This window comes from Schistocerca nitens, chromosome 2 (assembly GCF_023898315.1).
Source record: "Schistocerca nitens isolate TAMUIC-IGC-003100 chromosome 2, iqSchNite1.1, whole genome shotgun sequence".
Classification (NCBI taxonomy): Eukaryota; Metazoa; Arthropoda; class Insecta; order Orthoptera; family Acrididae; genus Schistocerca; species Schistocerca nitens.
In genome coordinates this window covers 409,318,652-409,345,414 of record NC_064615.1, presented here as the reverse complement: position 1 = coordinate 409,345,414, position 26,763 = coordinate 409,318,652, and the positions used below count along the sequence as shown (strand labels likewise).

Genomic DNA, 26,763 nt, shown 5'->3' with positions numbered 1-26,763 from the left:
TTACGAAAGGCAAAACGCCTCAGGAGACTAAAGAGAAGCTTATGAACATTATGGTGACTCTGCATCTTCGATTAGACAAGTTTATAAATGGTTTCAAAATTTTCGGAGTGGTCATATGGGCACAAGTGATGCTAAACGTTCTGGATGCCCTATGGAGGTTACAACTCCAGAAATCATTGATAAAATCCATGATATGGCGATGGATGACAGGAGAGTTTAGGTGCGTGAGATTGCTAGTGCTGTGGGCATCTCGAATGAGCTTTGGGCATTTGTGTGTGTGTGTGTGTGTGTGTGTGTGTGTGTGTGTGTGTGTGTGTGTGTGTGTGAGTGAAGGAATTTTGGAATACTCCACTTCAATGGCACTGTCACTGGTAACAATACCATTGTTATCATGCAGTGAATGTATTGACTGTGTCTTGCTGGTCGTGTACTTCACATAAGAATCAAATCTCTCTGGATTTTCTGCCCGATTGCAAGACAGACTTTCACTGTGGAAACAATTACAAGCATCTCACATTGAAGTCCATGCTAAATTTTAAGCTTCAGTGAAACATTGGCAGTCTTGGAGATTTTGCATTCTTTTAAAATTGGCATGCTTTTTTTGTTGCTTCTGCGACAGTCTTGAATATCATGGGTATGGTGTCCGTTCTTTTGGACATGTGGTGGTTAATGCACCTGCCAAGTAAGCAGATCATGGGTTCCAATCTTGGTCTGGCACACATATTCAATTGTCACTCTTGACTCTGCGTAATGTCCCTACGCAGATGACATCAGTAATCCCTTCCCTTTTCTTTCCTTTCTCCCCCATCCATCTTCAATTTAGATATAATCTTATTAATTCATTTGCTATGTATGTTTAAATTGCTGTCAATACTATTTCTTTCAATTTAAGCCACACAATCTATGCTTACATAGTTAGCTTGGAAGAGGTGGAGACTCTCTCTTAGGAAACCGTCAAGCGAATTTTTATCTGCTTTTAAAAAATAGATATAATTTTTTGTGGATTTGGACATTATGATTTTCTGTCTTGCTACAACATTCTTGTGGACACTAACCCCCGTATTCTCCCTGTTTGCTCAGCATTATTCATCTCTGAGAGGTCAAGTGTGTTTTCGCAACCATTTACACTTCGAGTGGGCTCCTGAACTAATTGTTCAAAATAATTTTTGGAGAAAGCTAAAATTCCACTTTATGCTACCACTGACTTCAAAAACATATTTTTGCCAACATAGTGAGGGTAGATTGAAGTCCCTACCAACTATAATAGTAAGAGTGGGGGTACCTATTTGATGATGATGATTGGTTTGTGGGGTGCTCTACTGCGGAGTTATCGGCGTCAGTACAAAGTCCCAATCTTTACACAATCCAATTTCATCACTTCCATGAATGATGATGAAATGATGAGGACAACACAAACACCCAGTCCCTGGGAGGAGAAAATCCCCAACCCGGCAGGACTCCGTGATCCAGAGGCAGCAACACTAGCCACTAGACCACGATCTGCAGTACCTATCTGAAATGAGACACAAGTTTTCTTTGAATTGTTCAGTGCTCAGAACCTGTGTCATGTTGAGACAGTAAGGGGAGGGGGAGGGGCCTCGGAGGGTGATGGTGGTCAGTAAAAGGAACCAATTACTAACTGGTTCCACTTGTCAACTATAATCTCCAACCATACTAAACAATAGAACTCATCTACTTCAATTTCAATAAAGGATAAACTACTTCTAATAGCACTAAACACTCCATCATCAACTGTTTTAATCTATCATTTATGAATACAGCAAGGGTCTTTTTAAAAATTTTGGCTGAACATATCTCCAGCTAGAGCCAGTTTTCAATATCTATATAACGATTTGAGCTTCAGTGCCTTCTCTTAGCACTTGCACTGGTTCTTTCCCAACACAGTTATGACAATTTACAACTACAATACTGATTGTTCCTGTGTCTACCCTCGTCCTGTGTTTGCCCTGCACCCTTTGAGAGTGAAGCCCTTTCTGTACTTTTCTGAGATCCTCTAACCTAAAATACATCCAATCCACTCCACACAGTGTTTGCTACAAATGTAGCCGCCTCCTGTGTGTAATGCTAGCCAACAGCGAACACAGTATTCACTTTGAGTACAAGCTACTATCCCTCAATCAACACCCAAAATATCTAGGTGTTACCCCAGAAGAACACGGAGATTCAAGAATCATCTCTCAAACACAGCTGTCAGATTTAGAAACAACAGTAAAATCTTGAGAAATTTGCCGGCACTTCATGGAGTGTGAGGGTCTTCAGATGCTATGCTATGGACTTCACCTTTACATCTAATCTATTCGCTAACAGCATATTGTGCAGTAGTTTGGCTAGGTGCATCAATGTCCACCTAAACTGAACTATGCACATTACAATAGCACAATAAAGGGGATTCTAACCTATTGGCTGCCTGTATTAAGCAATATAGCCCCACCTGAAATGAGAGAAACCACTCAGAATATACCTCGAGAACAACCTTCCTGTAGTTCCATCCTGAATAAATGGAACGGGACGGCAGCTGGTAAAAGACTTGAAGAAAATAAATACTGACAACAGTCATTTTATTATTTTTATTGGTGTAACAGTTTCGGTGCCTACTGGCACCATCTTCCGGCCCTATACATATAGCTAGATAAGTCATCTAAATGTCCATGCTGTTATAAGGATCACTTAATTTCAACTGGCTTCCATAGATTTCTGAAACTTCTCTGTAGTTATGGACTATTCACATCTCTAATGAGTTGTTGTTAGAGGTGCGGATAGTCCATGTTTGCAGGAGTTTCAGAAATATACAGAAGCCAGCTGAAATTAGAGATCCCTATAATAGCATGGATGTTTACATGACTTATCTAGCTATGCATATAGGGGACTGAAGATGGTGCCAATGGGGCACTGAAACTGGTAGTCCAATAAAAATAATTAATAAAATTACTGCTGTTGGTATTTATTTTCTTCAAGTCTGAAAACAACCTTATTTTACAAATCCAATAAGACGCCCCCAAATGTGAGAAAACCAGACAGCATTCTAGATATCTACCCCTAAAAAGCACAATAATTTTGGATTAAAATATACTCAGCCTAACTGATTGCTGGAAAGAGGAATGGACCACACAGTCACACCTCACTTTTCACAATATGCCTCACCTAACCACCACATTATATGGATTTGACGGGCCTCACAAAACCTGCTCTATCCTGAATAGAATTCAAACAAACTGTGGTAGACAGGCTGACGCATACAGATGAGAGAAAATGGCTTCTCTCAAGTGCAGTTGTGGAACTGCTAGGCAGACAAACAGTTTAAGATTGCCCTTTGACAGTCTTCATGGGTGACAACTCGGAATTCCTGCTTCCAATTAAAAAAGCAGTATAATATATATCAGCAAAATATACATTCAGGTGTAATAGTCTTTCTATAAATTTTCTGGTTTTCTGTACTTTTATTTCTACCTCCTTATTTTCATATGATATGCATGATTTAAATGCATACTTAATATTTGTATAGCATACCTTTTATATTTAATTCAAGTGATGCATTACACCGTACATTACATAATAAATAAAAACAAAGCTCTTTTAAAAATTTTCTCAAGCCTTGAAACTTTTCTTTAGTTTTTTGGCCCTGGTTTGGTATGAATGTATGACTGCTACAAATCTTTCAGTAGATGTGTGCCTCTAAATACTTGGAAGACTGAAGTGAGCAGATCAATGGCCTTTATCTGCATCCAAGTCTAATAATACAGAGTCCTCTCCGGGGGACACCACATGGTAGGAGTACTGTTCCTGCGGGCAGAATGGTTTGTGCATTCACAAGAAGCTGAGGGCTACGCTGCCAGCTGCTGGCAGGGTCTCCCAAGCCAGATAGGCCTCAGTAGACAAACCAGACGAAGAATATCCCTCAACGTCCCATTTCGCTCCTGTCCACTCCCACAGTCCTTTCCCAATTCCCAAACATCCAACATAAAGTGAGAGGCAATCTGTGCTGCAGAATCAGAGGCACATGCAAAGATGTATCATTAATGAAGTCTCAAGAATATTGGGTGACCTCCCTGAGTAAGTAGCCTCGCACTGCGTGGGGTTCCATGGTGTTGACCAAATAGATCCTCAATTCTCATGGGGCCACAATGGTAAACACAAAAAAATAAAACCAAAATTGTGGGCCTTGATGAGCCATCAATCACCCAAGAATAAGGGCTGGAACCAATGGAAGCTGTTTCTGCAACTGGATCGGGCAATAGACCAGTCCACCGAGTGGAAACTGTTACTGAGAAGTTGGACCAGATCAAGATCAAATCCTTGTTTGAGGCTCAGGGGAGGAAATTCCTCAAAGAAAAACAGACAAGGAAGGTAAAGAATGGCTTCCAAAAACACATGTTGTGGTCCTCAGTCCAAAGACTGGTTTAATGCAGTTCCCCATGCTATCCTGTGCAAGCCTCTTTCTCACCGAGTAACTAATGCAACCAACACCCTTCTGCATCTGCTAACTGTATTCAACTCTTGGTCTCCCTCTATAACTTTTACCCCCCCCCCTCCACACACACACACACACACACACACACACACACACACACACACACACACACTTACCTCCGGTGCTAAATTGGTGATCCCTTGATGTCTCAGAATGTGTCCTACCAACTGATCCCCTTTTCTAGTCACGTTGTGCCACAAATTTCTTTTCTCTCCAGTTCTATTCAGTACCTCCTCATTATTTATGTGATCCTTAACATAAATGAATGGAACTAAAAGGTCTTGAATCAAAAACCTCCAAAAAAAAAAGACAGTGTCAGAGTGAATGTGGTGATCAGACCCATTCTACCGCTAACAGAGAATAGGGGAGAAGTCTACTAGTCCCACTTTTCAGGATTAATGGATCCAGAAAAAGCCTAGGCAGGAAATAGGGAAACAGATCTATAGTACTGCAGTCTTGTTTCTCAGGTCAGCAGCTAGCCAAGAAGTACAGCCATCAGTCAGCATCACCTTGCAGTAAAGGAACTTGTTCAGTTGGTTCTCTTTGAGAAGATTTGGGGGATGGGGACATACAAGTCGAGTACCCTAACTCAGGAGGGTCTATCTGTTCTTCACTTCGTCTCTGAGAGGAGGGAAACAGTGGAATGGTTAAGGAGGTGGTGCACGAGATATATCCGTGGGGGACGGCAAAGCTACTGGTCAAGATAGCAGCTTAGTTCTTCGAAACCCAATTTGGGTAGCAAAACTTCTTATGGATACTCCTCCAAAACTCTCTTCTAAAAAATACAAGTGTAGAGCCAGAAGGTCTTGACAGAGAAGTTGGCGAGAAACTCCTGGCAGCAATGTGAGAACATGACCTGAAATTGTACTTAGGGTACTCGCAGGTTGCCGTCAGCATAATCAAAGACATCGGAAGCAACCATGGCAGCGAATTGGAGACAGCAGGTTTTGCAGCTAAACCTGCAACACAGTAAAGGGGCAACTGCCTCCCTCAGACTTTTCCTGGGAAGACAATGGATGGATGTGGCCCTGATCCAGTAACCCTATCTATGTGAAGGAGGTATTTTAGGCCTCAGAAGAACTGGAGGTAAGTTGATGTATGCTGGAAATCTAAAGATCTCCAGAACGTGCATTTATGGAAAGAATGGAATTTCATTCATACTGATGCTGCACATCTGTTCGGGAACTTATTGACGAACAGGATGAAACAACATGAGGAAACAGCACAAGGGAAATTGTATTGGCCTCAGCTAACCTTCCTCATGAAGACAGTACTCTTCCTTCCCATGAAGTGAGGAGACTGGCAAATAGTTGCACACAGCAGAATGAACACCTGCGGGTAAGTTTGATCCCAATCCCCACAGTCTGGAGGGCACGGAGGGGGGGCAGTGACACGAGCAGTAAAGGTGAGCACCTACTTGAATTTCTGCTAGAAAATAATCTGGAAATCTTGAACAGGGGTAGGGAAGAAGTAATCAACATAACTTTTGGATACACCCTAATGGGTAGTTATGTCAAACAATGGTACGTGGTGATGGAGCCATCATTATCTGACCAGATGTACATTAAGTAGATAGACTGATCAGCCAGAACATTATGACCACCTACTCATTAGCCAGATAACAGTAGTGATGCATCGTGGCATGGAAACAATGAGGTCTTGGTAGGTCACTGGAGGACCTGATGTTAGTTCCACCACAGTTCACTGTCTGTCCTGTTTTACCAGCCTGCCCAGCCTACGACATCCAACATCTGTAATGAGGGGTGACCACCCGACCCCATGATATATGGGCATGGTTTCACCTTAGTTTTGCCACACTCAACACAGCACTCTTCAACCACCCATCAAGTCATACAGCTTGTGAAATGCTCATGCTGAGCCTCTGGGCCACCACAATCTGCCCTCAGTCAAACCCAGACAGATTGCGCGCCTTCCCCATTCTACACTGATACTACATGTACCGTGCGTTTGGATGGCTAGCAGTCATTCCTCGACAGTTGGCACTGATATTGGCTGGCTGGGTTTATATCGACAGTAGGTTGGTGGTTCTGGCTGATCAGTGTACGAAGTTGAAATGAGTGTTAAACAGACCATGGCCTATAGGAATATCAGGAAAACAGACTGGGTCTCATATGAGATAGACCTAAACTCATACCTATCTGAAGTCAGAACTTCAATAAGGAACAAAATAGAGACGTTGAGGAAAAGGCAGATGCAGAGACATCTTCCATTACGACTGCATATTTAGAAAACCGTACAATCATCAAGAAGATCACAAATAGAAATATACCTTGGTGGAACAATGTAAACCATTTAGGTCGCCTAGCAGCAAGAATCATTCCTAATGCTTGGAGCACACTGAGGATTTTTTCATTCTGAGGCGAGGGAGAACTGATTGAGGATTGTTTTCATACTGAAGCCAGGGAGAATTGATCATATCAAGGCAAGGATATGAGACTGAACAGTCTGACCTCCTTTCGTCAAAAGAAATTAGAAAAACTGGTCATTGCGCATGTGAGGGGGAAGAAGCTGACTGAGGTTACTTTGCAAATAAACCAACATTCATATCAACCAGGTAAATCATGAGAAGCAGCAGCACCACCAATTTGTTGGAAAGGTCAAAAAAGCTCTACACTTTCAGGAAATAGCTCTCTGCATCTTCCTGGATATCAAGAGGCCGTTTACCAATATGACCTCTGAATCCATGGTTAGAGCTGCAGAAGAGCACATCACTGAGACTGCTATATGCAGGTCGCTTAATACTATGCTAAGTAGATGAAAGGTAGCAGCTACCATGATGAATGAGGAAATGGTGATCAATACCACTAGGGAGTGTCCAAAACGAGGGGTCTTGTCCCCACTGCCTAGTCACAAATGAACTCACTGGAGATTTACATACTAGATGCTACTATTGCCACGGATGCATTTGATGTGAGATTCTGGATGGCCAAAAGGAATCCTGTTATTTTAAGTTTTTAACCTGTATGCTCCTGCCGCTGCCTCCATTGTAAACCAAAGGCATAATACGGGCATGTTGAGCATTGTCCCCATCCCAGCCAAGTGGCTCTGAAATCTCTTATAAGCTCTTGCTATGAGATCAAAGATTGTTACAAGATGCCATTTATTCATAGTAATACTTGGCAAATTTGCTAGTACCATTAGCACACTGGCACAATGTACTCTAGTCACTGTGAAAAACTGGTGCAGAAAACAGGATCTAGGGGCAAGTCCCAAGAAAAATGTTGTAGTACCATTTACAAGGAAGCAAGTCCAACACACACACACACACACACACACACACACACACACACACACACTGGAATCTCAAGCTCCTTGATGAAACTCTATCACTGGAGGGAGTAGTGAAGTATCTAAGTATATCACTGGATGCAAAACTATCACAGACCCCTCTTATAAGAGTATATGTTCCAACACATAAAGTACTCTTATGAGCACTAGAAGGGACTGCAGTAAAAACTGGCAACTAAAGTCAGGAGTACGTACTGAATATACCACTGTAATAGGATTTATGATATTTTATGGGGCTGTAATTTGGTGGAATAAAATAGAACAGAAGATGGCAAGGTGCATAGATTGGCCTGCTTAGTGGAATCAACAGCACACCCACTGCTGGGATGGAGACCATGCTCAACATGCCCGTATTATGCCTTTGGTTTACAATGGAGGAAGTGGCAGGAGCATACAGGTTAAAAACCGGAAATAACAGGATTCCTTTTGGGCATCCAAATCTCACATCAATATAGTGATGTGTGGTAAATATAGGAATGGTCGGGCACATGTCAACTGACCACACATTAACTTCCCATTGCTTCAATAAACCCTTCAATGTAACATTTGGAAGAACAGTGTAGACCGAATGACAACACTGTTCGGGAGACATGGGGCCGTAGTATTTAGTGTACAACCTGGACCAGAGAGAGAGAGGTCTCTCTAGGAAAGCTAGCCACAGTATTCCAATTGGAAGTATCCACTATCAGAGTGTGGCTGAAGGAGAATTTGAGTAGGTGATATAAGGATCATAGCATCTACATGTATTCAGACAGCAAAGTGGCTCTGAAATCTCTTATCAGCTCTTGCTATGAAATCAAAGATCATTACAGAATGCCATGAAGTCCTTGGAAGACTAAGGGAAAGCAACAAGATAAACCTGCTGTGGGTCCCTGGTTACTCAGGAATTAATGCCAATGAACAAGCCGATGGACAGGCCATGACAGGGGCAACGAATCCATTTATTGGACAGACCATTTCCAATCCATCACCAAGGCGCTGATAAAATCAAAACCATAAAGCTGGATCATGTGGTAGCATGTAGAATATTGGACTATGATCCAAAACCAAAAACATGGTAAGCTAATGATGTCGAAGCCATGTTTCAAGAAAATTTCTGCAATCCTGAACTTGAACAGGAAAAAAATTAATCTTAATGGCCACGAGAACTTTAAGAAACATCTACACATGATAAGTATAGGAGTAGTAGTAGTAGTAGTAGTAGTAGAAGAAGAAGAAGAAGAAGAAGCCCCTAAGCGTAGACTATGTGATGAGGATGATGAAGCCACACACATCTTATCTTCCAGTGTGAAGCTCTGGAGGGCAACAGACACAGAATATTCATGTTGGTAGAAACTGAAGAAATCGAGTCTAATAAGTAAGTAGTACAGGGTTTCCTACTACTTCTTATGGGTACCAGTTTGCTCTACTATAAGCACACGAAGGAAAACTGCAAATAAACTCTGTTTTGGTGTGGGCAACACTGGGCTTGGACTACTGGTATTTTTGTCTTCCTGAATTAATCAAATCAATGATGTGGAGTAGTATTTTAACTGCTTGATTCAAATGATATCTTCGCTGAAAACTCATTTGCCAATTATAAGGAGTGTTCAAAAGAAAAGGTACGAAATGTCATAGGAGCCAAACGGATTTAAATTTGCATATGCCGCATTGGGATAACATAGTGGGAATTCAAAGCTGTGGCCTCAGCAGGCAATGTGATGCTCACCACCTTCTCAACATCTGACATCTGATACTCCTTGAATTCCTTGAGCACGGAAAAACCATGAACAGTGACGTGTAATGTGAGACACTCCATAGCAAAATCTATCAAGAGCACCCAGCCTTGGTGCTCATGTAGATGAACAGTGATGTGTAATGTGAGACACTCCATAGCAAAATCTATCAAGAGCACACACCCTTGGTGTTCATGTAGGGAGTGATTCTGCTCCACGATAATGCATATCCACAAGTCCCCAAGGTCACACAAAGTGTAATGGCCAAGTTCAAGTGGGAGCAGCCTGAAGATCTGCCCTACAGTCCGGACATATCATCCTGTGACTTCCATGTGTTTGGTCTGCTAAAAATCTCTCAAAGGGAAGGACTTCAACTTGGGAGGATAAACTGAAGGACACAATGGAGGACTGGCTCCTGTCACAGCAACAAGAATTCTGGGAACAGGGAATCCTTTGGCTCATGAAACAGTAGTTGTGCTCAGGCCCCTGGTGATTACTTTTGGGTGATTACTTTTGAGTAAAGACTTTAATTATACCCAAAGCGTTGTTTCAATCCTTTACTTTTGAGCACCCCTCAAGGTTGCACAACTTCCTTGGAAACCGTTGGTGAAATATAGTTTGTATGACCAATTACACAGTCAGAAAAGACTTCACATTATGATAAAAGCTCTAATAGTCCCACTTAGTTTCAATTTATCAGTGACTAAAGTGTTGAGTTTTCAGGTGCCACTGAGACTTTGATTAAAGAGGTAGAAAGTTTGCTCATCTGCCCACTGAAACATTCAGCTGAAGGAGCCCACGCAAAATAATTATGTCTACATATGTTATGATTATAAATGAGTCCTTACACAGTATTAGGCCTGTACCCTCGATAGTGAGCCTCAATGTGGCCCTGGAATATGACAATAAAATCAGGGAAATTCAAGAACGCACAGAAAGAAGTTCGCTGAGGCTGTAGCTACTGCAATAATGAATACCATGTAGGCAGTTCAGTTGAAGAGGAATAGACATATCTAAAAAAGGACAATTACAGAAGTTGTACAGACAAACATAGGTACACGAAAAGAAACTGCAGGGAACAGTTGATAGCAGAAGAAAAACTTCAATTATAATAATGTATGGAAAGTTCAGGTTGAAAATAACAAATTCTTTACAAATAAAGGAGATGATTCACTGAAAGGTAAAAGCACTACGCTGCTGATATGCACAAAAACAAAAGGTACAGGGCTTTGCTTTGCTAGCTTTTGGAATGAATTTTTTTTTCTTAAGCTTGTAGGAGAAAAAACCTTACAAAAACAAACACACACACAAGCCTGTCTCCCTAGATTGTGCTCAGTCAACTGCCAGCTCTTCCCTGGCCCACAGTGAGGTGAGGTAAGAGTACTGGGTGGGGTGGGTGTGAGGGACGGAGAGAGGCATGAGGCAGGGAGGGGGTTGGCAGAAGTGTATAGCAGCTCATGGGAAAGTGGGGAGCCACGTGAGGGCTTGCTAGGGGTGCAGGTAAAGGGAACAGGTGGCAGATGGCTGGGCATGCGATTTCACAGACTAGGGCATGACAAGGCAGCACACAATTAGCAGACACGTACTGGGATGTGCTGTAAGGATAGATCCCATCTGCACAGCTCAGAAAAGCTGGTGGTGATGGGGAGGATCCTGTTGTCATGGGTTGTGAGGCAGCCATTGAAATCTCGCCGCAATGTGTGTGTGTGTGTGTGTGTGTGTGTGTGTGTGCGGGCGGGGGGGGGGGGGGGGGGACAGCAAGTTACCTTAGGTTTGGGCCAGGAAGGTTAAGGGAGCGAAGGATGTGCTGTAAGGATAGATCCCATCCATGCAGCTCAAAAAAGCTGGTGGTGGTGGTGGGGAGGATCCAGTTGGCATGGGTTGTGAAGCAGCCATTAAAATATCGCATGTTGTGCTCTGCTGCATGTTTGTCCACCTTGTTTTTGGAAACAGTTTGGCAGTGGCCATTCATTCTGGGTGACAATTGGTTGGTTGTAATACCAATGTAAAATGCTGTGCAGTGGTTGCAACAGAGCGGGTATATAAAATGGATGCTTTCACAGGTGGCCCAGCATCTGATGGGGTAGGATAAGCCTGTGATGGGACTGAAGCTCAGAGGTGCTGGGTGTTTGGATAGGGCAGTCTTGCATCTGGGTCTTCCACGAGGGTATGATCCCTGTGGCAGGGGATTGGGGATGGGAGTGGCACAGGCATGGACTGGGACGTTGTGGTGGTTGGATGGGCAGTGGAACACCACTTTGGGAGGGGATGGAAGTATCTTGGGTATGATGTCCCTCATTTCAGGGCATAATAATAGATAATCAAAGCCCTGGCGAAGGACGCGATTCAGTCGTTCCAGTCTTGGGGGGTATTGGGCGACAAGGGGGAGAGAGGGGGGAGGGCACTTTTTTTGTTGTTGGTTCTTGGGATGGTTGTGAGGATCAGGGGAGTGAGGCAATATGGCACGGGAGATCTGTTTGTGTATTAGGGAAGGAGGAGCTGTAATGCCCAAACAGCACCCTCCTATGCCAACCTCTTCATGGGCCACCTACAGGAAACATACATAGCTTCCCAAAACCCCAAACCCTGGTCTGGTTCAGGTTTGTTGATAACGTGTTTATAATCTGGACCCAAGACCAGCACACCTTATCCTCATTCCTCCACATTCTCAACAACTCCATATCAAACCCATATCAATCTCCATATCAAACCCACCAATCATCAACAGTACCTGCACTTTGACAGCTGCCACCCCTTCCACACCAAAAAATCCCTCCCATATCACCTGGCCACCCATCACAGACACATCTGCAGTGGCGACAACTCCCTCACCCAATATGCTGAAGGCCTTACAACGGCCTTCACAGACAATACCCCCCCCCCCCCTGCAGACCTAATACACAAACAGATCTCCCAAGCTATATCCCCACTTACACCTGATCATCACATCCATCCCAAGAACCAACCACCTCCCCCCCTCCCCCTTGTCACTCAATACTACCAACAACTGAACCACGTCCTTTGTCAGGACTTTGATTATCTATCATCATGCCCTGAAATGAGGGCATCCTATCCAAGATATTCCCATCTCTTCTTAAAGTGGTATTCTGCCGCCCATCCAACCTCCACAACATCCTAGTCCATCCCTATTGCACTCTCATCCCCAATCCCCTCCCATAGGAATCATCCACTTGTGGAAGACCTAGATGCAAGACCCTGCCTGTCAACCCATCCAGCACCTCCTACTCCAGTCCTGTCACAGGCTTATCCTACCCCATCAGAAGCCGCTGTGAAAGCACTCGTGTTACTTAACAGCTCGCACCAGGCGAACGGTCTACCCGACGGGAGGCCCTAGCCACACGACATTTCATTTCATTTGTGCTGCAATCACTGCACAGTGTTTCACATTGGTATGACTACCAACCAGCTGTCAACCAGAATGAATGGCCACAACCAAACTGCTGCCAGAAACAAGGTGGACCACCCAGTAGCGCAACATGCAGCAGGAGACAAGATGCGAGATTTCAATGGCTGCTTCACAATCTGTGCCATCTGCATCCTCTCCTCCTCCTCCTACAGGACATGTTTAATGGAATGAACAATCTAATGAGTACAGAGTATGGATTGAGAGTAAACTGAAGATAGACAAAAGCAATGAGAGTATTAGAAATGAGATTAGCAACGAACTTAACATCAAAATCAAGGACCACAAAGTAGACGAAGACAAGGAATTCTGCTACCTTAGAAGGAAAACAACATGTGATGGACAAAACAAGAAAATAAAAATCAGAGTAGCACAGACAAACAGAACATTTCTACCCAACAGAAGTCTACTACTATCAAAAACAGGCCTTAATTTGAGGGAAAAAATTTCTGAGAATGTAATTTCGGAGCACATCATTGTATGATAGTGAATCGTGGACATAGGGAAAACAAGAAAAGAGGAGAACTGAAGCATTTGAGATGATGTTCACATTGAAAATTTGTGCACTTATAAGTAACAAGGCAGAATCAGTGAGGGAAGAAACATGTGGGAAAACACTGACAGCAGACAAGAAGAAGGGACAAGATGATAGGACATGCATTAAGACACCAGGAAATAACTTCAGTTGTATCAGAGGGAGCTGCAGAGGGTAACTGTGTGGGAGTGGAAAAAAAAGAAAGAAAGACACAGAGAGAGACAGACTTACCAATACTTGTTCTCTCTTTTATTAAGAAAGTAATTTTTTATGGTTATGCCTTAAATCATCCTTACACACTTCACATGCAAGCCAGTTGCTATTCTTCATTATCACTGTACAGAACACCTTTTTCAAAATGATAATGGATTATATTCTCTTTTACTGAGCAAGTACAATGGATTACCAACCTGTGATCAACAGTAGATGAAGATTTTATATCCTTGGCGTCATCACCTGAGGATGAAATTGTTTCTGAGATATCTGAGAATTTTCTTCGTTTAGAGTCACTGACTCCAGGACTCTTCTTGTCACTGCTTTGAAGAGGTCGTTTTTGGCCTTTTGTAGGAGTATCTTCATCTGAAAATATACCCTCAGTATAAATGAGATTCTAATTATCCAATAACATCAAGTTCATGGTTCACAATATTAAAGTGCAGTTGAACATGTTTTACATAATTGCTCCAAGTACAAGACTATGTGACAATAAGTTAGCTCTGTTTACAATACATATCATGCTTGGCACAAAGCAATTTTAGATGGCTCAAGCCGTTGTGGAAGACACTGGGTGATTGCAGTGGAGGATGGGGGCTAAGTTACAAAACACATTGCAAGAGGTGATTTACAAATGCACTGGTTGGTGTGTGACAATAAGGACAAATGGAAACAGTCCACTGGTGAGCCAAAACATTATGACCACTGCCCACCAGAAAATTGGATCCCACCTGGTGGCACTGCGGGCATATGATGCTGTAAGGAAAGTATATAAGTGGAACACAGAGGAATGACAAAACATTCTAGCAACTATAGTTGTGGAAATCCAGTGACATAAGAGACTTTGCTAGAGAGCAGTTTATTATGACCCAGTGCATGGGATCAACCACCTCTAAAGAAGCAAAGCTGTTTGATTAAATGAAACAACAAGTTTACTGTTACCAGTCACCGTTTTATTTTTTCCACGACGCGTTTCAAAGGTTTAAACCTCCATCATCGGGTGGATTTACATTAGTTAGTATTACATATGTGTGTATGTTGTGTTACGATTTTGGAGGAACTTGTGGCACTGCCTAGTGGAGAAACAAGACACTATTTCAGAATATGGTTTTGGACAACTTTTGACAAAAAATTAAACTGATATCTAATGGTAAACTTTAATAAGTAAAGTAGAGTACCTTCAGTGGTCACAACCTAAAAAGTTCGCATTTAAAGCAAAGCTGTTTGGTTGTTCGCATTCTACTGTTGTCAGCGTCTGTGGAAAGTGGTTGATGGACAATCAAACCATAAGCATGTGGCATCATGTTGGACATCTACACCCCATCACGAAACACGAATGTCTGAGGCTTACACACTTTGTAAAACAGAATATGCAGCGATAGGTGGCAGATCTGACAAGAGAGTACACTGCTGTTATAGATACAGGTGTTTCGGAGCACACTGTTTCAGTGCACATTATTGAACATTGGGCCCTGCAGCAGAACAACCCTGTGTGTTCCCATGCTGACTCTTTGATATCATCTATTACAACTGCAGTGAACATGGGACCAAGGTTGGGTAACAAGCACAAAACTGGGGAGATGGAGCGTATGAAGAGAGATGGAGGCTTGGAGGTGTGGAGGTGGGGGGAGTACAATGTCAGAATTGAAGAAAAATGTAGGAGATAAGGAAAGGATGTGAGGACAAGATGGGAAAGGGGGTAATTGAGGATCAGAACTAGAGAATACTGTCAATACGGTAGTGGTTGTGACACACATGTTTATCAAATGATTAGTTGAGTTTCCAGATAAGCAAAGTGTGGTAGTCAGCATTCAACCTGTTTAAAAAGAAGGCTAGTATCACTTAACATAGAATCCTCCACAATTATTGCACCTTAAGTAGCATATGGTAGGGCTACTTGTGCATCTCAGCAGATCTTTGAATTGATTAGAAATGTTTGTAATTTACCTGCATTAGGTCTTGGTTTGTGCGTGAATTGGAAAAGTCCTGCACCTAGAATGCCAAAGCCATTGGATACAGGACAGAGAGAGAGGAAGTGGCATAGAGGTGGTCTACGATATTGCTCAGGTTGGGCGAGTGATGAAATACCAATTTGGGAAATGACTGCGCGATTTTTGTTAGGTACCCCTCATCCCAAGGAATGATGAGAGGTAGTTGAAGCCCCAGTGGGAGGATAACAATGCATTTTCCACAGCCTGAGTGATATAGAATGATAACGGAAGCATTGGTTAATGGCTTGCTTGCAGTGATGACAAGTTTGTTTGTGTCAAATTAATAAATGGCAAGAGAAAATTGTATCTTGACTAACTGAATGGGACTTTGTCTGCGAGGTTATCAGTTGACTTAAAGTCTATACACTGAGAGCTGGGACAAAACATAGTGTCACGTGAGCAACTACGCTCGTTTCCAGAGAAAGAATTCGGTGTTCACGTGATACGTAGGGGTGTGGAACATCCTTGGCGCACGCTTTGCAGCTGGCGGTGTTCGGCTGGCTGCCGAGCTGTCACAGCAGACCGTGAGAAACATAGGCAACAATGTACGAAATAAATTTAACAATAATGTTAAAATAATGTTAAACTGAGTTCATTCTGTCGAAGCAGATTTATTTTCATTCAGGTTTCTAACAAAACGCTCCATTCAAACACAATTAATTGTTAATTTAAATATCAATACCAGTAATAATAATGATAAAGGATGAAACAAGGTTCACTCTGTCGAACTTGAACTGTTTTCATTGACGTTTATAACAAGCCGCTCCTCTCTCTCCTCTATAATGCAGTCTAATTTCCACATTTGAGTTTCCACTTTTTCTACGACATGGAGGACGCACTTGTTCCAATCCTCGGCAGTCCCTGTTCTTACTGCTTCTTCTAGCAGTACTTTAACTTCCGGCATTTTGTATGTTTTGTTTTTCGCTGCAACATAGCCTTTGATTCTGGCCCACACTAACTCGATGGCGTTTGATTCACAGTGATACGGAGGAATTCTGAGAACAGTTTTCCCTGCATTCTTTGCCATTTCACCTATTGCGTATTCGTCGTGCGTTCTTCTGTGATTTTTAACTATATCTAAAAGCTTTTTCTTCAAGATACCGTCTTCGAAATCGATGTTTTTAGATTTTAGCCACTCCGATATTTCGTGTTCATTGGAATTCGCATTGGGAACTTTTTCTTTTCTCTGAGAATGGTACAGCGTGTTATCAAGAACAATAACTGCATTTTCCTGAAGCCGAGGAAGAACATCTTGAAACCGCTTCTCGAAGGTTTCGGCGCCCATCTCCACTTTTCTTGGATTCGAAAGTCCACAAACATCCTTCAATGAACCCTGCTTTGCTGTCAATGTGTGTGATAATCAGACGTTTCCCTTTACCTGGCGGGCCTTTGCTTCCGATTGGATAATCCGGACAGAAATGCTTGTTTTGAGGAATTTAAAGTGTCATCTACCCAGACGTAACTTCGGGTATATCCTGCATTCACCCACGTCTCTCCCAAATAGTAAATGGGTCTGCCTTTATCTCTCAACCGTTTAATGGTTCGAAGATAACGCCGCCTCCATAAAATGATGTCATCCCTGTCTATTAGCATGCTATCGCGCCCACGCCAGACATATTTGAAATTCATTTCTCTCAATAACTTATAAAATGTAGTTTCCCAAAAATTGCCCAGATCTGCATCTTCGTTCACGACTCTAAGCACTTTGTCAATTGTTGGCAATTCGTTACGAAAAAAAGATTCGTATCGCATTTCTATCGAAGTCATCAACACTTTCAGAAAGTTTCTGTCGTAATTTTCCTTTCTTGGGAGACTTCAAAGAGTGTGTGGCCTTGTACTCACTTATCACGCGATACACTGAAGAACGTCCAACACCTGTAGCTGCAGCTGTTTTCAAAACCATGTCATGACAGCTCTGGATGTAACAGTTCCATTTTATACACATTAAGCACCATGTGCTTCTCAGAAGAACTTAATGATTTCTTCTTTGCTTGCTTCTTTGGTGGACTCAGAACTGACACGCCGACCTCGCTTGCTGAATCCGTGGAAGACATAATGAGGACAGCCGTACGTGATGCTAATGAAATAAGTGAATATATAAAATAAGATACCATGCGATGCTATTGGATGCTCACATAAACAGTGAATGTTCAGCGTGACTACAAACACATATACTTACTCTAATAATCAACAACTAGTCTTTCAAGCGTCTTTACAGATGGACTTAAGATATCCTGAAATCGCCGCTGTACGACACCCACTAACGAGCTCACACCTGCAACTGAGACGGCCACACTGACTGAGCGGCGCGCCTGCGAACCGCACAATGCATCGCTCATAAAGGACAAACTGTTGCACCCATCGCATTCAAACAAACTACAAAATTAAATTCAAACCTTTCTGAAACTTTTCTCATTTACACCCCCCACAAAAAAATTTAATGGGGAAAAGTTTGACTCTTACTATATTTCGGATGATGATTTGGTAAAAGTTCTGCATTGGACGTGAGATTTTAATTTATTACTTCACTATTACTGACTCTATTGGGCAGAAAATTTGCAGACATCATCAAAATATAGTACTGAAGGCAATTATAAAATTATTTTGCTGTGCGACACACAGTTTAGGAGATATGGCGTGATAAATATAGAGTAACACGAAAAAACAACTTTTCCTGAAAGCTTAAATATTTCTCTTTTTCAGTGACAATAAATTTTAATGTAATGCAAAAAAAGGTGTCGGAAGGTAGTTCTCGGATCACTTTATCATGTTCAGGTGCCAAATTATAAAAAACACAAATTTCATTTTTTAATTTCTGACGCCCCTGCCTTGTACACCCCTCGACGGCAGCGCTGTGGTCACGCGCCTTGCCGTGTTTACAGTACGTCTCTTGTTTCGGTTAATGGAGTGTAAGTAACTCTTGCTTCCTACTGCAGATGGCACATCTATGAATTCCAAGGCTTTGTGTGAAGCACTTTTTCATATAGTATGGGCAACAGCTGTCCAAATGGAGGTACTGTTTATGATGAGTGAATCTAATGTGGACAGAGGTTTTTATGGTGCCATCAGAGAGATGTAGGTCAATGCCCAAAGTATCTCATGGAACACCAAAGGAATAGATAAAGAAAATTTGGTAGTAGATATTAAGGTTCAGAGGAAAGAGCAGGCTGTGTTTGACATGTTCCTCATTATGAAGATGGTACCATGGCTGCTGGACAAGAAATGAGGTTTAAGATATCAGAAGATTTTTCAATCCCTTTAAGTCCCTCTTAAATGGAGTGGCAAAGGAAAGTGGTAGGCACGTACTGTGATGATATATACCATTCCATAGGAGTGATGTCTATCCCTACTACATCTTCTTACCGACAATTGGTACTTGCAAATGAAAGCTATAAAACAAGGGATCATAGGTAAGAGCAAGGCTGTGCAAGGCTGTTGTTTTATTTGCATCTGGTGAGTCATTCATACAGATGACATGCATCTTCAAGATGGGACAGCGATGGCAGCCACTTCCCAAAAGGAATTACCTGCTTGGGCACAAATATGAGAATCTGTGTAGGGATGTTACAACTGACAGAAGCTATTCATGTGGTCAGATTGCAGCATCTCAGTCCATCCTCACAAATGCAAGTATACAGTGGTATATAAACTTTTCATGTGACTAGTATTTGTCGTTTTAGTAACTCTTTAATGTCAAGAGATACAAACCATTCCACACTGCACTTTACAGTAATTGTTACGCCTTCCACACTTGTAAGTTATCTTGTATATAGACATGTTTCACATGGAAATAAATGTTCAATTGTATTAGATACCAGACATTTGGTGACCCTGACGATAACACAACATAACCACATCGGCTTCGGTGCTCCACATCACATCGTAATGTGAACATTCATAACTTCCAAATCAGCCGCGCCACACTTGTTCTCGTATGAAAATGGACAATCCGCCAGTCACTACAGAGCCAGCTGTGAGCAGCACTCTGGCAACACAATCTAGTGTTGTGATCTGTGCAGCTTGAAAGCCAATTCATCCTCGTACAGACATCAGCAGATGAAACAAAGTGTAGCTATGTAGTTGTAGCACTAACAGAAGACTTAGCCGCTTGAAAGCACTAGCAACATACCTGTTGCAGTTGGAAGCGAAGTGACTAGAGAAGCTTTTACGGACTGAGGAGCTTGGCGATCAAACCCCATCACAACTTTTATGCCATTTGCATACACAGCAAGAAACACAGTGGGCAATGACATGTTGCGCAATATTTTGTTGTCTCGACTAGCCCCGGACACTCAAAAAATTCTGACAGTGTGTGCGGTCGATTTAAATGTACTAGCACAAACAGCGGACAGGATCGTCGAGCTGTGTCCTGCAACAAACATGTCATTACTGACATCACAGCAAGAGAATACAACTGCAGTGACACTAACATCAATCCAGTTGCAATTAGCAGAGTTTGCTATACAAGTAGCTGAATTACAAATGGCACACACACAAACACCAGTGACCGCACCTCCGGTGGTCAAGAAGTCTTAAATGCTCGCCATCAGCATAAAATTTGAGCTGGTGCCACAAGAAATTCGGCAACAATGCGTGAAAGTGTACACCACCACGCAAGTGCAAACTTGAAGTGGAAACCATAGAACAACAGCTACTCACATTGGTAATGACTGTCGACATTTTGTCACAGATTGCAGCACGAAAGTACAATAGCTGGCAGGGCAGGAGCAGTAGTGTCTGTCTACCTGTAACTCGTGTACCATGCTGGAGCTGTGATGATTCCTGTCTGTTTGCCACTAACAACTCTAAGATTAAAACACACAGTCAGGTCACATTGTTGCTCAACCTTGGACTACACTGTACATTTGAGCGGCACTTCACAGTAGCAGATATGTCAAAGCATAAGAGCCAGTTTCTTATCCTTTTATGATTTGATACCTGACCTCCAATGCAAGCAGTTGATTAATTACACTACAAACCTGCATACTCCAGGGAAGGTGCGTTGTATCACTCCGATGATGGGACATACAGTCGCAAGAGATACACTGTCCACATGATTCATGATTACTAAAAAGAATTTCCTGAAAGCATGCAGCAGTCACCTACTCTTCCACAGGTTAAACACACAATGGTGCATCACATTTTGACCACACCATGCCCCCCATCTCACATTAGGTGTAGACGTCTGACGCCAGGGAAATTGTGAGTGGTGAAGGCAGGAATTCCACAGTATGCTGTCAAGCTGGGCTGCCACAATCCATCAGTCCATGCGGCGATTACTGGCAGCTCAATGCGGGGACCATGCCGGATCAGAACCCAGTGCCACATATAGAAGACTTTTCTGCCAACGTTCACGGTAAGACTATATTTTCCACTACTGATCTAGTCCAGGTGTATTATCAGATCCCATTGCCATAGAAGATATCCCAAAGACAGCAGTGACAACACTTTTTGGTCTATTAGAGTTCACTAGGATGCCTTTTGGTCCGTGCAACACACCACAGATGTTTCAACATTGCATGGATGAGATCACTAAGGACTTAAGACTTGTGTCATGTTCACATAGATGACATTCTGGTGATGTCTGCAGTGGAAGAAGAACATTTACATCATCTGGCTCCAATAAGCTCTGGCTCCAATAAGCAGAGGTCAAACATACAGTGACTCACTTTATGTTTGACCTCTGCTTAAGACAGTATTACTACTCAGGGCACATATTGGTTGAAAGCACTGATGATGGCTGTTAATCAGTTGAAATCGATTTGCAAAAGTGAATAAATAAAACATGATTTTGCAACTGGTTGCTACACATTTGGTAATTTTAAACAGAAATTTGTTACAACTGACATCCACGATATTAAGTTTAAAAGGGGAATTACATTCTGATATAATTAAGCAGCCTGATTTGGTTATGAAGAAGGTAAATCAACATTCTGGTAAATTAAATACCGATCTAAAACAAATTTCTGAACTATTATGATATTACATGTTTCAGAACAGTAGGGACTCAATGAAGTACCATATTTACCCAAATGCAAGTCGACCTTTTTTTTCCCCAATTTTCATGGTTCAAAAACGTGCCTGCAGCTTACATTCAGGGGCTAAGCCTAAGGAAGTTCTGAAAAATGCTGCTAGAAGCCACCATAAGTACTGGTAGCTATTCTACCACAGAAGCTCTTGTGTTAGTGTTATACAAGTATTGAATCTTAATTATTTTTTATAATGGGGGAAATTCAAATTTAATATTGCTCATATTTGAATTTAGCAGTTTTTCAAATATTTATAGCAATAACAATAAATATCTTTACTTAGACACCATCAAATCAATGGAAACTCCAGTTGGCAATATCAACAATGTAGGAAAAGATAGATTGCTATTTACTGGAAAAAAAAAATTGTGTCTGTCTACAACTTCACTTGTCTTCTTTGTGATAAGTAACAATCTATATTCTCTTACATTGTTGATACACCAACAAAATACACATTTTTAAGAAACTTGCAGAAGTTCACTAGCATGGTAAGTACAGTTTTACACTTAGAGAGCTCCAGCTCTGTTTGTAAGCTGTCAGCACATGCTGATGTACATCATGCTATTCCTCAATGCTGCCAATATTTGCACTGTTAAAAATAACATCACCACTCACAGTCTACCTGCATGTAGTTCGTAATTATGGCCGCCTGTATTCTAGGTGGCCGTCCCCAAACTTCCTCAAACAACACTAGCAGACACAGAAAATGCTGCAGGAAAAAGATTTTCCGCAGTGATGACTATATTTACAGTTCACATTTTGTATGGATCACTTGTGCTGGAAACAATGCTGTGTAGACAAATTATACTGTTTACAATGTTAAAAAAATAATGTAATAAAGTACCCTGTCCAACCTGTACTACAGATGATATAAATCAGTGTCTTGAACCGTGGATTACTCTTCACTCAGTTTATCCTTTCAATCAAGCCTGATACTCTGCCAAGCCAAAATGTAACTTTCTTGGATGGAAAACTATATTACACTGAAAGGAAAAAATACTTTGGATGACATCATGAGTTATGGGAAGAAAGACATACAATTCAAACGTATGTCGAGGCACAGTCTATAAAAGTCTTAGTGGCCCGTGCTGCCCTAGCTCCACTCGGAAAATTTTTCTAAATATCATGAATCCTCACTGCTGACAGTGCTTGTGGTGTAGCAGTAATTTTAAGTGCCCAACATGTTAAATTTAATTCCAAATGAATTACTACAAATAAGTACTACTACCTGCAAATCCCTGAGAGCTGGGATTCCTTTATACTTTAGCCATCAAATGATGAGCCATATTGGATTTAATTTTTAAGAGAGGCTTGAGGAAGGTAATTATTTTTCTCCCAAGTGTCATTTCTGGGGCACAGCTTGCATTCGAGGACAGTTTACATTTGGGTAAATGCGATAGATGTTTCAGGCTGTTCTTTCACAATGTTGGAGGAACATGAAACTTCCTGGCAGATTAAAACTGTGTGCCCGACCGAGACTCGAACTCGGGACCTTTGCCTTTCGCGGGCAAGTGGTCTACCATTTGAGCTACCGAAGCACGACTCACGCCCGGTCCTCACAGCTTTACTTCTGCCAGTATCTCGTCTCCTAACTTCCAAACTTTACAGAAGCTCTCCTGCGAACCTTGCAGAACTAGCACTTCTGAAAGAAAGGATATTGCGGAGACATGGCTTAGCCACAGCCTGGGGGATGTTTCCAGAATGAGATTTTCACTCTGCAGCGGAGTGTGCGCTGATATGAAACTTCCTGGCAGATTAAAACTGTGTGCCCGACTGAGACTCGAACTCGGGACCTTTGCCTTTCGCGGGCAAGTGCTCTACCATCTGAGCTACCGAAGCACGACTCACGCCCGGTCCTCACAGCTTTACTTCTGCCAGTACCTCGTCTCCTACCTTCCAAACTTTACAGAAGCTCTCCTGCGAACCTTGCAGAACTAGCACTCCTGCAAGAAAGGATATTGCAGAGACATGGCTTAACCACAGCCTGGGGGATGTTTCCTTTCTTTCGGGAGTGCTAGTTCTGCAAGGTTCACAGGAGAGTTTCTGTAAAGTTTGGAAGGTAGGAGACGAGATACTGGCAGAAGTAAAGCTGTGAGGACCGGGCGTGAGTCGTGCTTCGGTAGCTCAGATGGTAGAGCACTTGCCCGCGAAAGGCAAAGGTCCCGAGTTCGAGTCTCGGTCGGGCACACAGTTTTAATCTGCCAGGAAGTTTCATATCAGCGCACACTCCGCTGCAGAGTGAAAATCTCATTCTGGAAACATCCCCCAGGCTCTGGCTAAGCCATGTCTCCGCAATATCCTCTCTTTCAGGAGTACTAGTTCTGCAAGGTTCGCAGGAGAGCTTCTGTAAAGTTTGGAAGGTAGGAGACGAGATACTGGCAGAAGTAAAGCTGTGAGGACCGGACGTGAGTCGTGCTTCGGTAGCTCAGATGGTAGAGCACTTGCCCGGGAAAGGCAAAGGTCCCGAGTTCGAGTCTCGGTCGGGCACACAGTTTTAATCTGCCAGGAAGTTTCATATCAGCACACACTCCGCTGCAGAGTGAAAATCTCATTCTGGAAACATCCCCCAGGCTGTGGCTAAGCCATGTCTCCGCAATATCCTTTCTTTCAGAAGTGCTAGTTCTGCAAGGTTCGCAGGAGAGCTTCTGTAAAGTTTGGAAGGTAGGAGACGAGATACTGGCAGAAGTAAAGCTGTGAGGACCGGGCGTGAGTCGTGCTTCGGTAGCTCAGATGGTAGAGCACTTGCCCGCGAAAGGCAAAGGTCCCGAGTTCGAGTCTCGGTAGGGCACACAGTTTTAATCTGCCAGGAAGTTTCATATCAGCACACACTCCGCTGCAGAGTGAAAATCTCATTCTGGAAACATCCCCCAGGCTGTGGCTAAGCCATGTCTCCGCAATATCCTTTCTTTCAGAAGTGCTAGTTCTGCAAGGTTCGCAGGAGAGCTTCTGTAAAGTTTGGAAGGTAGGAGACGAGATACTGGCAGAAGTAAAGCTGTGAGGACCGGGCGTGAGTCGTGCTTCGGTAGCTCAGATGGTAGAGCACTTGCCCGCGAAAGGCAAAGGTCCCGAGTTCGAGTCTCGGTCGGGCATACAGTTTTAATCTGCCAGGAAGTTTCATATCAGCACACACTCCGCTGCAGAGTGAAAATCTCATTCTGGAAACATCCCCCAGGCTGTGGCTAAGCCATGTCTCCGCAATATCCTTTCCTTCAGAAGTGCTAGTTCTGCAAGGTTCGCAGGAGAGCTTCTGTAAAGTTTGGAAGGTAGGAGACGAGATACTGGCAGAAGTAAAGCTGTGAGGACCGGGCGTGAGTCGTGCTTCGGTAGCTCAGATGGTAGAGCACTTGCCCGGGAAAGGCAAAGGTCCCGAGTTCGAGTCTCGGTCGGGCACACAGTTTTAATCTGCCAGGAAGTTTCATATCAGCGCACACTCCGCTGCAGAGTGAAAATCTCATTTTGGAGGAACATGTTAATAATTTAATCAAACAAAAGGTTCGAGAAAAGACAGAATCACCTGCCAGTACATCTTATTTATCAGTTAATTAAAAAAAAAGGAAAGAAAGAAAGAAAATTGAAGTAGAAAGTAGAAACTTTAAAATTATGAGGGGAAAGTAACTTTAAATCTATTGTATATGCTGAATCCGTATGGAAAAAAACTCTGTAAATTTAGCACACAACTACTGCTGAACTGGTGAGAGCAATATACAAAGGTGTTTTGTGGAGAGTTCAAAACTAACTGGAATTACCTTGGTGATCAAATAGGACTTGATGTTGATTTATCTGGAATGTACAATTAAGTTTAGACTGTATGGTGCAAACATAAATAAATATTTTGGGAAAGCAAATAAAAAGAAAAGAAAATGGGTATTTAAAATATAAGGTGGGAGGCCTCAAGCCTATATTAAGTAAACTTAGGCCTATATTATGTGAAATAAGAGAGGCTGGTCAATAGGAGCATCCTGAGAAGGGTTTGGGATACACTTTTCGATGCTACTGGCACGAAGTGATTATAGTGATGTGCCAAAAAGCTTAGTTCACCTCAATACTGGGAACAATCAGCAAAATAACTTTAACTTGATGAAGACAAAAAAAATTATGACAATAAAATAAATGATGTCCTAGAAGAAAAATTTTATTGAGAGAGAATTATGTCCATAGATTTAAATCATTTTACATGTGAGGGGCATTACATATTGAATCACACTTCAGTTTTTGTACACTAACTAAAAATCTCCATGCCTCAGCATATACGTTCACTTTTTCACCGTAGTCTGCGTTCATGTTGCACATGCTTGCATCACTGATGTGGTGGCTTTTGTAGGCCATCCTCCAATCACATTTCTGGTGTCTGTCACACACACTGCAGAACAGCTGCTCTCAATTCCTGGATGTATGTGAAATGATGTCCACAGCAAGGATTCTTCATAGCCCTGGAACTTGATAACCAGAAGGAGAATACTGTTAAGTGGCAATACCTGTAATCGCACGTCAGCGATGGCAGACGTCGTTGTCCAACTCTTATGAGGATAAACCTGTCGTGTTGTAAGAACATGCCTTTCAGCCATTTTCCTGCCAGTTTCTTTCAAATTACATGGCAGTAACTCTGAATAGTCTCATTGCACAATTCAAAAGAAATGAGCATGAAAATAGCAGAACAAGTGCTTATAAAACATGACAATGCTTTTCTTTAAGAGTCGGACAATCATGGCTGCCGCACTGATGTAAAGTTCCAGGTAGCGCCACAACAACAGTATCCTCCTGGCTTGGTCCCTTCTGGTTACCACATATTCAGGGCTATGAGGAAACATCTGCGCAACCACCATTTCACATGTGTCCAGGAACTGTGAGTAGCTGTACTGCAGAGTGCATGACACACATCAAAAATGTAGTTGGAGGAGGGCCTACAGAAGTTACCACATCAGTAGCACAAATGTGTGAAGCTTAATGCAGGCTACACTGGGGTGAAAAGAGTCACGGGATACCTCCTAATATCGTGCTGGACGCCCTTTTGCCCAGAGCTGTGCAGCAATTCAACATGGCATGGACTCAACAAGTCCT

At 42.5% G+C, this 26,763-nt stretch overlaps 1 protein-coding gene across 1 annotated transcript in view; it reads right to left on the bottom strand.

Annotated features, from left to right (window-relative positions):
* The window catches only part of LOC126236265 (uncharacterized), a 111,321-nt gene that overhangs the window by 5,753 nt on the left and 78,805 nt on the right, over nt 1-26,763 (bottom strand). Inside the window, exon 9 of the mRNA XM_049945417.1 lies at nt 13,883-14,051. Coding sequence (XP_049801374.1) covers nt 13,883-14,051 — 169 coding nt within the window. The remainder of the gene's footprint in view (nt 1-13,882; nt 14,052-26,763) is intronic.